Source organism: Elephantulus edwardii, unplaced genomic scaffold (assembly GCF_000299155.1).
Source record: "Elephantulus edwardii isolate Elephantulus edwardi_28Jun2011 unplaced genomic scaffold, EleEdw1.0 scaffold00007, whole genome shotgun sequence".
NCBI lineage: Eukaryota > Metazoa > Chordata > Mammalia > Macroscelidea > Macroscelididae > Elephantulus > Elephantulus edwardii.
The window spans coordinates 35,787,918-35,801,854 of NW_006399757.1; the positions used below are offsets into that span (position 1 = coordinate 35,787,918).

The window sequence follows — 13,937 nt, forward strand, 5'->3', positions numbered from 1 at the left end:
TAGGTCAAGTGATTTTAGATCATACCTTATATAACTGCAAGCCAAAATAATTTTAGTTTGGCTTTTAAAAGAATAAAAAGAATGTAAAGGTTATGAATAGAATATTATATAGGCAGGTACACAAAACCTCATTTCTACAAGGCAGTTACACAAAATCTCATTTCTACAAGATAGCTGTATTTTTTTATAAGCCGAGAACTTGCAACATCTTGAAGACCAGGAATATTAAAGCATAAATTTAGCCTCTTGAGGTTCCTGTCTTGCAGTGTTGTGATGACAGAATAATGTAGAAAAACAGATCACCATAGAGAATTTATAGAAGGAAATAGAAACAAAGTCCTTTTTTCTAAACAATAAAATAAGGATAAAGAATGAGTAACACAAAATAAAATTTGGCTTATATTCTGTTGTGTCTTTGCCTTTCAAAATAAACAGTTCCATTAAAAATTCTGCTAGTAGCATTTCCATTCTTTACTTGTTCTCAGATTCCTACCCAGGGGGAAAAAAAAAGAACAAGATATAAAAACAAATTAATGATTGTTGTTAGTTGCATAAAAGAATCACTATAAAGATTTCTCTTAGATTAGGGCCTAGAAGGCCACGAGATTTCTATTTCTCTGTAAAGATATTCTTCAAATTCACAAAATAAGTTCTTGTACATACCTACTCCCATGTTTAAAGAGCTCATTAAACAGAAAAACAAGGGAAAGATAAGTTGTATCAAATATCCATACTCATGAATGCCAGCAATGCTGTAACTTGAAGAATGTTTTTGAAGTGATGGGAGTAGGGTGGGGAAAGAAAAATAAAGGAGCTTTCTCTTTTTCCAGTCCTAAATCTAACTACAGCATTTAAAAAAAAAAAAAAAGTCAGGAATATTCCACAAACTCTAACCAAAAAATTTTTCAAAACACAAGCAGTTGAGAGATAAGGGGCTATGCTTGATGCTAACATTTGAGTTATTTCTTCTTATACTTCACTGAACACTCAGATAAAAGGAAGACATTCTCATTATTTTGCTTGCTTGCTTTTGGACCAGTTTTCCATTAAAAATAAAATCCAAAGATATCTTACTTTCTGTAATAGTGTAAAATTATAAACTTCACAGTCAATATGTTTAAAAATCCTTAAAAATGGAATTATTAATATATCTTTCTATAATCCTTTAAGATATCTTTTATATGGCAATTACAATTGAGATTTGAATAAATATATTAGAAATATTGAGGAATTTTTCAAATGAAAGAAGTAAAAATTATATGATAGAATTTTATTTTAATAATCCTTTTTTTTTAAGTAGAACTTATAAATGACACAGGAGAAATGTTGCATTTTTGAAATCACCATAGCAACAGTGACATTATTTGCTCTTACTTTTTACAAAGAAACTAAATTATTTCAAGTGCTTTAGAAAAGTTAGATATTAGAAACAATGTTATTATATCCCCTGGCAATAATACTGATAGCTGATCCACTGCTTATTATATTTGTCTTGGGATATACATATTGCAGTCATCCAATACTGAACATCAATTTAAACACCCAGCCAATTCAGGTTCTGCTCCATCCTAGCAGACATAATTACTTCATCATCGGAACTTAAAAAAAAAAAAATAAATCTATAAAAGGCAGCTTTTAAAAAGGCCAAATAAAGACTTTCAAATATAAAGTTCATTTCTCAATGTACATAAGAAAAATAAGAACCTTTTTCAATTGGGCATAGTTAAGTTTGATTCTCAGTGGCACATCATTCAATGGGCTCATAATTGTCCTGGAGTTGGCCTTCTTTTTCAGGCCTAAAACAAATTAATTGGCATAAGAATGCATACTGCCAGGATTTTTTTATATGTGGTTTTAGAAAAGAATACACTAAATAGATTTCATCTTTTCAATATAGCAGTTTAATGGTGGCATTCACTTTTGTATGATCACAAAATAAACCATTTGGGAATAAAGTGTTTAACTCCAAAATGTCAGCTCAGTGAAACACTGGCTGACATTGGACAGCCTTCTCTTTGGAGAAAGTGTACAGCTGACTAGAAACCTAGAAACTATTTAAAACTAAAACACTGGGAATTTTGTCATTGTTGAGTTTGATTGTTGTGGCGTTACTATTTCCACTCACCAGCTCGAAGGGGTCGTGGAACTCCCCCAACAAAGATAGTTTTTCTGGGGTCCAAAGGCTGAGAATCATCCATTACAAAGTCACTGTCACTTAGGTTCCATGGTCGAATTTGCACCTGAAAAAAAGTTGTTTACTTGGTCCTTACTTCATTTCCATCAACCCCCAATGAGAAAAGATGACTAATGACAACCCAGTATTTTGTGCACTTTATAACATAAACAACCCAAGCATAATCTAGTAAATAAATGTAATTTGTATTTAATGTCTTCCAACAGTATTTTTTTTTTGGTATAATATATATGTACTACACTCAACACTCTAAACATATACTATGAAACCTTTGGAAACTAACTTTTTTTGGTTGGAAAAAAAGTGTCTGTTTTGTTTTTAGAGTCTGTGTTTTACATCAGATTCATTTCAACACATTATAGGCTGTTAATAACAGATCACAGTGTAGTACTTTGCTTTTTAAGAGCCCACCTAAAGGAAGAGAAAAGGGATATGAAGGATATTTTATTTATGTCTAGTCTTTCCATTAGTATCACTCCTCAATTGAAAATATTTATCTTTCTGCAATACAATGTAACACAAATTTATTCTCATCAAATAGCACAGATTTCCAAATAGATATAACACTGAAATGCCCAGAGTTATTTACTGTGGGTTTATCTGATTTTCCTAATAAAATTGTTTAAGCAAAGGCAAGTTTAGAAATAAAAGAAAATTTTCAAAAAAGAAAAGTAGAAAATTTTACCTTGATGACTACCTTAGTTATCTAGTGGCAGAATAGCAAAAATACTACCAGTGGGTGGCTTTGAGAAATAGAAATTAATTTTCTCATCATTTAAGAGGATAGAAGTCTGAATCCAGGGTTCTAGTTTAATGGGGAAGCTTTCTCTCTGTTGGCTCTGAAGATAGGAACTTGAGTCTTTGAGCTTCTGTTTCTGGACAACCTTCATGTGATTTTAGCATCTCTTGTCTCCCATCTCCTATTGTTAACTCTTATATCTCATTTAATCTCTTTTTTTCCTCCTCACACTAGTCTACATAGTAACACAATGTTATTCATTAGCATAGCAGAGACAATCAACTCCCAAGTGGGATCATAACCACAGATTTAGAGGTTAGGATTTATAACACTTATTTTTGGGGGACACAATTCAATTAATAACTTTCAACACTTTGGCCTCCCTACATCAATTATGACTGAGAATCTCTAGTCCTAACACTGGGCAAAATTCCTTTTCATCTGTGCACTTATGAAATCCAGATTACAAATAAACTGTTTCCAAAACACAACAGTGAAACAGTTACAAAGCAGGCATTTCCATTACAAATGGGAGAAACTGCAGAGAAAGAAGAAATAATAAACACCAAGCAAGTCTAACCCAGCAAAACAAATCACATAGCTCTCAAGGACTGACAATGATCCTCTCTTCTCTTGGACAATCTGGCTGTTGACTGTCCTCTGGATTATGGGTAGAGAACATTCAGCCCTGAGAAACTGTGCACCTTGGGCTGTAGGCAACCCCATTTTCCTGGTCTGTCTAAATTGTGACCACCCAACTACTGAGCACAGCAGGTCCCATCCTTCTGCCCCTTGGGCAAGGCAGCCCTCATCCCTCTGCCATGGTAATGGCAGTCCCACACTTAGCAGTCAAGGTGGTGAAGATGTGACTCTTTGAAGCCTATAGTTTTGTGGCCCTATCCTCTGAAACCTTGAAGACCCTGCTTCCAGGGCTCCTTCCCACAGTTCTATTGATATCCACATTGTTCCACAGGTGGCTCTTTTCTTTTCTTGGATACAGAGATAGAGATCCTTTGATCTATTTTCCTGCTTGCAGAAATCCAAAAGGTAGACAGCATTTTCTCCTTTTTTCCTTTCTCTGTCTCCTTTACTTAAAGCTGAGGGTTTTTCTGCTATGGTAGTTGGTTAGATCCTTTGGTCACACGTTTCAAATCTTAACATTTGTGTCGTCACATCCCTTGAACATTCTACTTCACACAGAAGAGTTTTCCAATTAATTAGTTTCTGGTTTCATTTAGCAAAATTCATTTTAAAGTCCATCTCTTTCTTCTTGCATTTCATTATATACAATTAGGAGGAATCATTTAGTTCCTTAAATATCTTGCTTAGAAATCTCATTAGCCAGATATCTAAGTTCATCACTTAGAAGTTCTACATTTCACCAAACATTTGAGCATAACTCAGACAAATTCTTTGCTTGCTGTATAAAAAATCACCACCCTTCCTCCATTATACAGTCATGTTTTCATCATTTTCTCTTTTGTGTTTGTGTGTACTGTCAAGTTGAATCCAACTGGCACAGGAGGAGACTGCCCCTCCTCCAGTGGAACATCTGGTGGATTCAAACCTTTGGGATTGCAGCTTCTTGCCACTAGGCCACCAGAGCTCCCTCATCATTGTCTCTTAAGACCTCACCAGTACTACATTTATTAACAACATTTCTACAAACACTGTTGATGACATCATATGTATTCTCTAAGATGACAGAGACTTTCTCAACGTCTTTCCTCACTTCCTTCTGAACCCTCACGAACTGCCTTGGACATCCATAATTCTTTCTTGAGTCTCTTCAAGGAAGTTTAGGCTATTACTACTAGGCATCTTAAAACTTTTCCAGCCTCTTCCTATTACACTCAATTCCACATTTTATCTATCTGTTAAAGCAACAATCTACTATTCCAGTACCAAAATATCTAGTGCTGCTGTAGCAGAAACAGGGAGCTCTGGTGCCATGGTCAGTGGGGCATTGTACTGCAACTCAAAGGCCAACCCCCTCGATGGTTCAAACACACCAGTGGCTCCTCAGGAGAAAGATGACCTATGTTCTCTGCATAATTTACAACCTTGGAAAGTCAGTGGTGGAACAGCTACAGTCGGTTCCAACTTGATAGCAATGAATGAGTGAGTGACAGCAGAAACACAAGTGGATGGCTTTTAAAAGTAGACATTTTTTTTTCCCCATTAGGTGGTCAGAAGTCTGAATCTGGGGTGCTGGTTCGAGAGGAAGTCTAACTCTGCCGGGTCTGGATAAAAGTCATTGTGTCTCTGCTCTTCTGCTCCTGGACAGTCTTCATGTGAGCTCTCTTAGGGTCTCTGCTTCGTAGTTTATTTGACTATACTCTCTTCTATATCTCCAAAGAGACTAACTCAAGAGACAGCCTACACTAATCACCCCTCATTAATATAACAAAGGTGATTCATCCCCACATGCGATTATACCCGCAGACATAGAAGTTATACTTTAGGACAGATATTTAGAGAGGACACAATTCAACATACTTCCATCCAGTAACATCACTCCATAGGAATTCTTTTTGCCCTTAGTTTGTATGTCTTATCATATAATAAAAACCCCCAAACAAACAAGGACCTTAACTTTAAACCAAATTTCTTTGAATTCATAACTGAATGAAAAGAAATAGCTTTAAAAAATCCCCCCAAAATCCTATACCAAAAGGTAAGTTTCCATACTGCTTGAAAATGGATACTCAATTAATCATGCAGATGGACTAGTGCTCTGGGAAACAGGCTAAATGGAAAAACAGGAATTAGAGTGTCTATCCTTAAGAAAGCTCCTATTTTTATTCCTACAGATGAATTTTCATTTTCTTAATATCAGTAGAATTGGTCATTTTCCCTTACTTCTCAAGACCAACACTTAATGAAAGGATGTGTATAATATCACCTCTTATGCAGTTTGGCTTACATTCAGAAGTACACCCGTTTGAAATGCCAATTACATTTCTCAAAACATATTACATAAATTCTAAAACTGGCATTGCTAAATCAGAAACAGTCCACACATTCCTTACATTTATTACAAAATTAACTTCCACCTCATATTTTATCTTTTATGATACTGTTGCTTTTACCAGTTATCCAATAGCCATAAAATTTTCATTTCTTCCCTAAAGCCTGAATATTTGGATTTATATGCAAATCTGTTAATATTCATGCATTTACTTTACTTTAACTGAATAAAAAAGAAAAAAAGAACCCCAAAAACTCTACTCCAATTCTCTTATAAAATTTTCCTTGTTTAACTATTTTATACTTCCCTTGACATTCACCACAAGGCACATTCGCTACTATCATAAAGCACTATCTTTAAATATTTTCCATGAGGATGCATTATTCAAGACACACTAATCTCCCGACACTACAATAACAGAGATTCTAATGTCATCAATTAAAAAAATTTCCTTCCTTCTTCTTTTTTTACTTTATTAGAAATAAGCTTATCCCAGGCTCATTTCTAATAAAGTAAAATAGTTAAAGATAACGTTAGGATCTGGTAAAATAATTCCAACCAGTGTACATTATTTTTGACTTCTGACTTTGATTATGGATCACTTTGTTTCACAAATGGAAACAATTACTGTGTAGTAGTCATAGTGGTCAGGTTTCAACTAATGAAAAGCACAGAAAATGCAGAACCCTAATAAGCTGCAGGTTATTAACAACCACAGAGGCAATTGCAACTCTTAGTCACTGTTGCTCAAAAGAACCGTGCAGAAGATTTCAAACCTTCTTGCTGAGAGCTCTCAATATTGCCTTCTCTTCTGAAGCATTCCTCCTACCCTCACTTCATCAGATCACACACAATCCATTCCATTACTCTATTCTTGGCAGTGCAGATTAGGTTAAGATACAGGAAAGAGGGCTCAGGAGACAGTGCTGATTAACCCTATTTACAAAACTCACATTCTCCAGCTGCCACCAGAAAACAGCTGCTCAGCGCTTGTACCTCTGCAAAATTAGAGAAACAGCAACATAGGCCAACATCAGCACACCCTACGTGCTAAGCAAAAATGAACATTGCAGTGCCATTTGGATGGAAAAATTCCATTTTCACTCTGGTTCCTTCTGAAATATAAGCCCACTCACATACATGGCAAGTTCTCTATCTTCCTAAGATGTCTTTTCATATATCAGAACCCAGTACTTTTTTTTTTTTTAAAAGAGCCTAATATCTTTGCTCTTTCTTTCTGGATTAATTAATCTGATATACTTCCTTGCTCTGCTCTTATAAATAAATAATTATATCTCTATAAGCAAATGGAAATATTCTCTGAAAAAGGGTAGAGAATAAATAAAAGAGCTGCTTTTAGTTATCTTTGCTCTATTGAAAGCCATTCTGAGAACAAATAAAATTATTGTTGTTGTTAAGTGCCGTTGAGTCGCCGACGACTCATAGTGACCCTAAGAACGAAAAGACCTGAGCACTGTTTAGAGTTTCTGGAGGCAATCCATTTCAGAAGTGGATGCCACTCCTGCTTCCAAGCTTGTTTTAATCGGGAAGCTCCACTAAACACTGCCCATCGTGCGTAACCATTATTGCATTTGGCACATCGGTGTCACAGTGTTTAGCATCACAGCAACCACGAGTTACCTCTGTACAGCAATGCACAGACCAGTGCTATAAAACTATTAGTTGAGTATACATTTATATCTACAGGAATAACTGTACATGTAAAACCAACTCTTCCACTATGTTGTCAAACAGGCAAAGATATAAACACATAGGTAGTAAAAGATTTCGTACCCCATGGACAGCTATAGGGAGGTCACATGGAGTTACCCACCACTAACGCTGAGAGAGTTCTGACTCTCATGAGTGACCTACAGGGCAGAAGTGCTCTACAGAGTTTCCTACAGAAAACGGCTTCCTACTGTAAAAGTTTGGTTTCCCAGAGTAAAAATTCCCCACTGAGTATCTAAGGTTATAAATCTTTACAGAAGGAAACAAATGAGCCTGAAGTGATTTCAGTAACCCATCCTGATGACATCCACTTATCAGGGTAACTCCAGGAAGAGGCACAGTAGTATCCTTTGGAAGCTACTACCTCATATATTTTGGGCATGTTGTCAAGAAGATCCAATCCTTGGAAAAAGACATTATACAGGGAAAGGTGGAGGGTCAGAGAAAGAGAGAAAGCCCTTCAAAAGGGACTGACACAGTAACTGTTACAATGGGTTCAAGTGTATCAGAGATCATCGGGATGGTGCAGGACAGGGTAAGGGTCATATCTGTTGTTCATAGGGCCACAATGAACAGTAGTCAACTCAATGACAACAACAGTAACCTCCACTAGCACAAAAGCCATATTCTTTTTTTCTTCTTACTCTGTTTTATTATTACTTGTGTGTGCATCGTCAAATCAGATCTGACTGGTACAGGAGGAGATTGTCCCTCCTTCTCCAGCAGAGCATCTGGTTGGATTCGAACCATGCACCTCTGGGATTGCAGTGCAGATTCTTGCCACTAGGCCACCAGAACTCGCTGTAAGTCATATTCTTAAAGTAGGGGTCATGCAAACCAAATGCCTACCAGGTCTGTCATGGACTGAACTGTGTCCCTTGCAAATACATGTATGTAAAGATCAAATGTGGAAGCTATGTAATATTTTCATGATCTGACAAATCAACCAGCTGCAAAGGGATCAAAGGTAGATGGCAATATTCCTTAATCACACATTACTGCTCTGCTCTAATATGATAGAAGTTTCCATAGGGTATAACCTTTAATGCCTTTTCTATGAAAAGGAAAGAGAGTCAAGGGGATGGGGGAGATTTTCAGTACCAACAAGAATAACTGCAAAAAGTGGAATTCATCCTCCTGGCCTCAGGTCCCTACACTAAGAGTCTCCATGCCACTGGGGAAGGCCATAGCACATGGAGATTGTTGAAGACTATCAGGCTGTAGATGCTGAAGGAACAAAGGACTTTCCTCCAGAACTGCCAGAGAAAGAGGGCCTGCCTTCAAGGTGGCACTTGAATTTGGACTGCTAACTTCCCAAACTGTAAGAGAATATACTTTTCATTGTTATAGCTCTCCACTTGTGATCTGTTACAGAATTACAACTTTAATAAGTAATTACCACTTTAAATGCAAGTTAAGACTTGTGTTGTCAAAATGTTCTGGTTTTATAAACTTTAAGTCTCTTATATTGGTTGAAGATAAAACATGATAACTTATTCAAATGCTTAAAACCTCTGTACAGGCTAAGACTATCTGCAGTCAGATTTATCTCAAGGGACTAAACCTGTGAGCATGTAAGGAAAAAAAAATTAAAAAAAGAGTTTCCCTTTAGTTTTTGGGTTTGCTTTTTTAAAAAACAAAACAAGACAAAAAAACCCACAAGATATGCCCATGGAAGCTTTTATGAAGATCATGAAACCTACTTTGGTTGAATTACTTGTCTTCTGAATGATTATCTTATGAATGAGAAATCTGTTCTGTATAATTGTTCATCTCCAAAGGCAAAATCTTTTCTAAGGATAAAGGCAGAAGTCAAGGAAAAAGCCTGGCCATATATAAAGCACAAAGTCTATAATGTGACTTTAATATAAGCCTTCAAGAAGTCTAAAGATTACAATAACAATTATATCAATAATTAGTATTGAAACCACTATTTTTCATCTTCAAAGTTTCTCAAAATGTGTTCTGTTGGACGGAGTTCTTACAGGTGGTTGGACAGACCAGCAGTGTTTCAGAATAAAACACAAACTGTGTTTTCCCTCTTGGAGTTTCACAGAACCCATTAGTGTATCAAAGATATGCAGCATTGAGCTAATCTACTATCAAGGACTTTTAAAGTGCTAAGAAGTAAGGATGTCATTTTAAAGACAAAGGTGGGCTGAACCTAAGCTATTTTCAGCAAGGATGTCAGTTTAAAGACTAAATATGTTGAACCTAAGCTAATTTCAAGTTTCACATGCATGTGAAAGTTGGACTGAATAAGGACTGATGTCTTTGAATTGTAGTTTTGGCAAGGGGTATTGACTATATTGTGGACTACCAAAAGAACAAACAAGTCTATCTTGTAGGAAGTGCACCCAGGGTTCTCCTTAGAGGTAATGATAAGGAAGCAATGTCTCACATACCTTGGGCATGTTCTTAGGCACGACCATTCTTTAGAAAAAGATATTATTCTAGGAAAAGTGGAAGGAAAGAAAAGAAGATCCTCAAAGAGCCGCTGATGTATCATCCACTACAATGACTAGAGAATGTCAGCAATGATGATAATGCTGCATAGAGCAAGACTCAGGACTTGTTTACGGGTTGCTGTGAGGCACAGTCAACTCGACAGCACCTAGGAATTCTGAAGGAAAGAAATCTGCCCATTATTTTGCAATGTAGCATTTGAAAAAATGAATTCTATGAAATACTCATCTTGCATATTATCTATTCATATCCATAGGCCAACTGGCAGCATCATGATAGATGGTGAAGAGATCGAGATTGTTAACAGCTTCAGTTTTCTTGGCTCCACAATTCAACACTCTTGGTACAAGCAGCCAGGAAGTAAAAAAACAAATTGCATTAGGAAAGTCTGCTGTCAGGGACTTCTCTAGAGTACTGAAGAACAACGATGTCAGTCTGGAGACTAAGGTGTGCCTGATCCAGGCCATGACCTTCACAATTACTTGCTATGCATCAGAAAGCTAGACAATAATTAGGGAGGACAGAAGAGGAATTGATGCCTTTGAGCTGTAGTGCTGGAGAAGATTATTGAATGTACCATGGACTGCTAGGAGAACAAACAGGTTTGTCCTGGAGAGGGTGAAAACAGACTGCTCCTTGGAGGTAAGGATTCTGAAGCTTTGTCTGACATACTTTGGGCATGTTACAAGGTGTGAACAGTCCTTGGAGAGGGACATAATGCTTGGGAGGGTGGAGGTACAGTAGAGAGGAAGGTCTGTGATGAGATGGATCGACTTAGTGACTGAGATAATAGGGGTAGATGTGTCAGAGACTGAAAGGTTAGCTCAGGATAGAGCAGGGTTCAGAGCTGTTGTAAATAGGGTCTCTGAGTCGCAAGTGACATGATGGCACATAACAACAGCAATCCATTCTTTGAATAATACTGTCCTGCTCTGGTGGCCTAGTGGGAAGAAGTTGCAGTACCAACTGTATGGCATATAGTTTTAAACCATCAGTTGTTTCAAGGGTGAATTATGGGTAATCTACCGCTGTGTGATTTATAGCCTATGAAAACTTGCTGGAGGGTCAGCTACAAGTTGGTTCTGATCCAAAGGCACATAACTAAAACAACATCATTCTTGGTACAAGCCAGGGCAAGGTTCAGATTTGTTGTTCACAGGGTCACTATCATAGTCTACTCAATTTTACCTAGTAAGAACATCTTATTCTCAAGATGAACCTAAATCAGGTATAATGAAATTTGCTAATAATGACGAATAAAAGGTTGCAGCAATTTTACTCCAACATACGTGTTTTCCTTACTTAGCTTCTGTTATTGCTCTAAAAAGGGAGTTCTGGTGGCCCAGTGGGTAGATGGTCGCACTGCCAACTGCAGCTGCTTCTAGCAAAACAGGTGGGCAATCTCTTCCTACATGATTTACAAATGAAAACTCACTGGAGGGCCAACTATACGTTGGTTCTGCCCCAATGGCAATGAGGAATTGGAGGGATTGCTCTGGAAGGTTTGCTTCCAAGTGGTTATGAGCATAGTAAATTCAAATATTAAGACAATTGTTCTAAGAACTGAAAGTTTTCTGATTAACACACAAGACATATTATCAAACCTGCCTGATAAACCTTTTGCTTATAAAATAATAAAATAACTGATTATAAGTCTATATGGAAAATTACATTTCATCCTACTTAAACCTAAAGATGTTAATAGGTATAAGATTAAAGCCAGTATTGAGGGGGGAAAGAAATGCAAAAGGGATACTGTCAGTTTGTGCTGGGCCTTGGAAGCATTGTCACTAGTATTTCAAATAGCAGCATGGTAACCCATGGTGAACAGGTTTTGGCAGAGCTTTCTGACTAAGACAAGCCAGAAAGAAAGACTGGTAATTTACTTAAAAAAATTAGCTAACAAAAATCCTACGAATCACAACAGAACATTATCTGGCTTGTTTGGTGTGGACAACTCTAGGGGATCAACGGCTGGAGGAGCACGTCCTCCCTGGTGAAGAGGGGATCAGGGGATTGTGGTGAGATGAGTTGGCATCAACAGCTGGGACTCAAGCGTGCTAGCAACCTGAGGATGCTAGATGAGTGAACACTGGCTTTTTTCTGCTATAAATAAGGTTTCTATAACTTGTCACCTTGACAGTAGCTATCTATTCATCTAAGTTAGGTTGAAGGTTAAGATAACTTCAATTCCGAGAAGAAGAAAAAAAAAGTCAGTGAGAACTTGAGAGATCTCATTTAACAACAGTAAGTTAAATGTAAATGTAAAAGTAAAATGTATTTTTATCATATGTTTAAAAACAGGCTAAGTGAGAATACTGTTTTCATAAAGAGTTGTTAATACAAACTTCAGGGCTTCAAGTTTTCTAATGTGATCAAGTTTCCTTACAGTTCTAGAATTCTCTGTCTAGATCACAATTTAATATTTAGACATTGATCTATCAATATTGCTTGTCTTAAGCAGATTTTTAACATTTCATCCTATGTCTGATCCCTCCTCAGACATGTCCTTAGGTTACAAACACTTCTCACATGAATGCCTTATTGCATGCCACCTTCCTTTTTCATCTCTTCAGCTCAAGGCAGCGCCAGAGAGCAGCCAAACTGTTTAGGGTCAATGGTGCAGCCTGGTGGCCAGCCAGCTCAGAAAACTCTGAGCAAAACCAGTCATTTGTCCTCACCTTTTCTATTTCTCTCTCACACATACACCCCCTTAACCCCTGACCCCTAGCCAGAAAACCCAAACCCACTGCTGCAGGGTGGATTCCAGCTCAGGGTGATCCTCTATTGGGTTTCTGAGGCCATATATCTTTAAGGGGGGAGATGACATCTTCTTTCTCTTGAGTGGTGGGCGTATTTAAACCATCAACCTTGGGGTTGGCAGCCCAACATGTTAACACAGTATGCCACCAGAGCTCCTTTCTCCAATACACTTCAAGTTTCTACTCAAGTATTTCAGGAGAAAAATTTCTTTTTCTCTCCCCAGTTCTCTAAACTTTTCTGTCTTCATAAATCAGGACACCACTGTAGTGCCATCAGGACTTCTCTCCCCAGCAGGCAGCAGCATCTCATCTCTTCAGGCCATCAGGATGACTCAGCTAAACCTCGGTCCTCTTGACATACAGCTACAATAGCTCAGTTGTAGCAGTAATGAACTCAGACCCACCCAGCTGTCAGCAGTTCTATTTTAAGCATCACAGACCTCACAGAATAACTAGAGTGTCCCAGCAGTATAAAAAATACACAAGTCTGTGGTTTGTAAAGCATCCTTATCTCTTCTGTGGTTAAGGGGGTTGGCCTTAGAATTATTAACCAATAAAACTTAACAGCCACAATAGTAATAAATGTGACACCTTCAAAGAACATTTATATTTTGTATCTTATTTCAATCTAATTTTTACCACTTATCTCCTTAACATGTCAGCCAATTTACAAGTGTTTAAATGCTATCTATTATTCCCAAGGGCCACTCTCTACCAGGAGTCCCTTGGTGGTACAAATGATTAATGTGCTCAACTGCTAATCAAAGAAGCTTCAAAGTTTGAGTTCAACCAGAGGGACCTCAAAGGAAGGCCTAGTGATACATGTCTGAAAAAATGAGCTACTGAAAACCCTATGAAGCACATTTTTACCTGGATGCACATGGGTCAAGATGAGTCAAAGTCAATTCAATGGCAAATGGTTTTCAATTTTCACTCTCATCATATGAAAAGGAAGAGAGGTGGTCTCTGTGTATCTTCTGGGAGAAGGAGAAACAAATCTAACCACAGCTCAATCTTTGGCCTTGGTAAGACTTCAGTAACCTCGGCAGTGCTGAGACATCTAGTTAGAACACC

At 37.4% G+C, this 13,937-nt stretch overlaps 1 protein-coding gene across 3 annotated transcripts in view; it reads right to left on the reverse strand.

The window, feature by feature from the left end:
* CPEB3 (cytoplasmic polyadenylation element binding protein 3) overlaps positions 1–13,937 on the reverse strand; it is a 273,954-nt gene that overhangs the window by 32,953 nt on the left and 227,064 nt on the right. For all 3 annotated transcript variants that reach the window (XM_006880335.1, XM_006880334.1, XM_006880336.1), the window contains exon 8: positions 2,126–2,240. In XM_006880335.1, the coding sequence (XP_006880397.1) occupies positions 2,126–2,240 (115 nt within the window). The remainder of the gene's footprint in view (positions 1–2,125; positions 2,241–13,937) is intronic.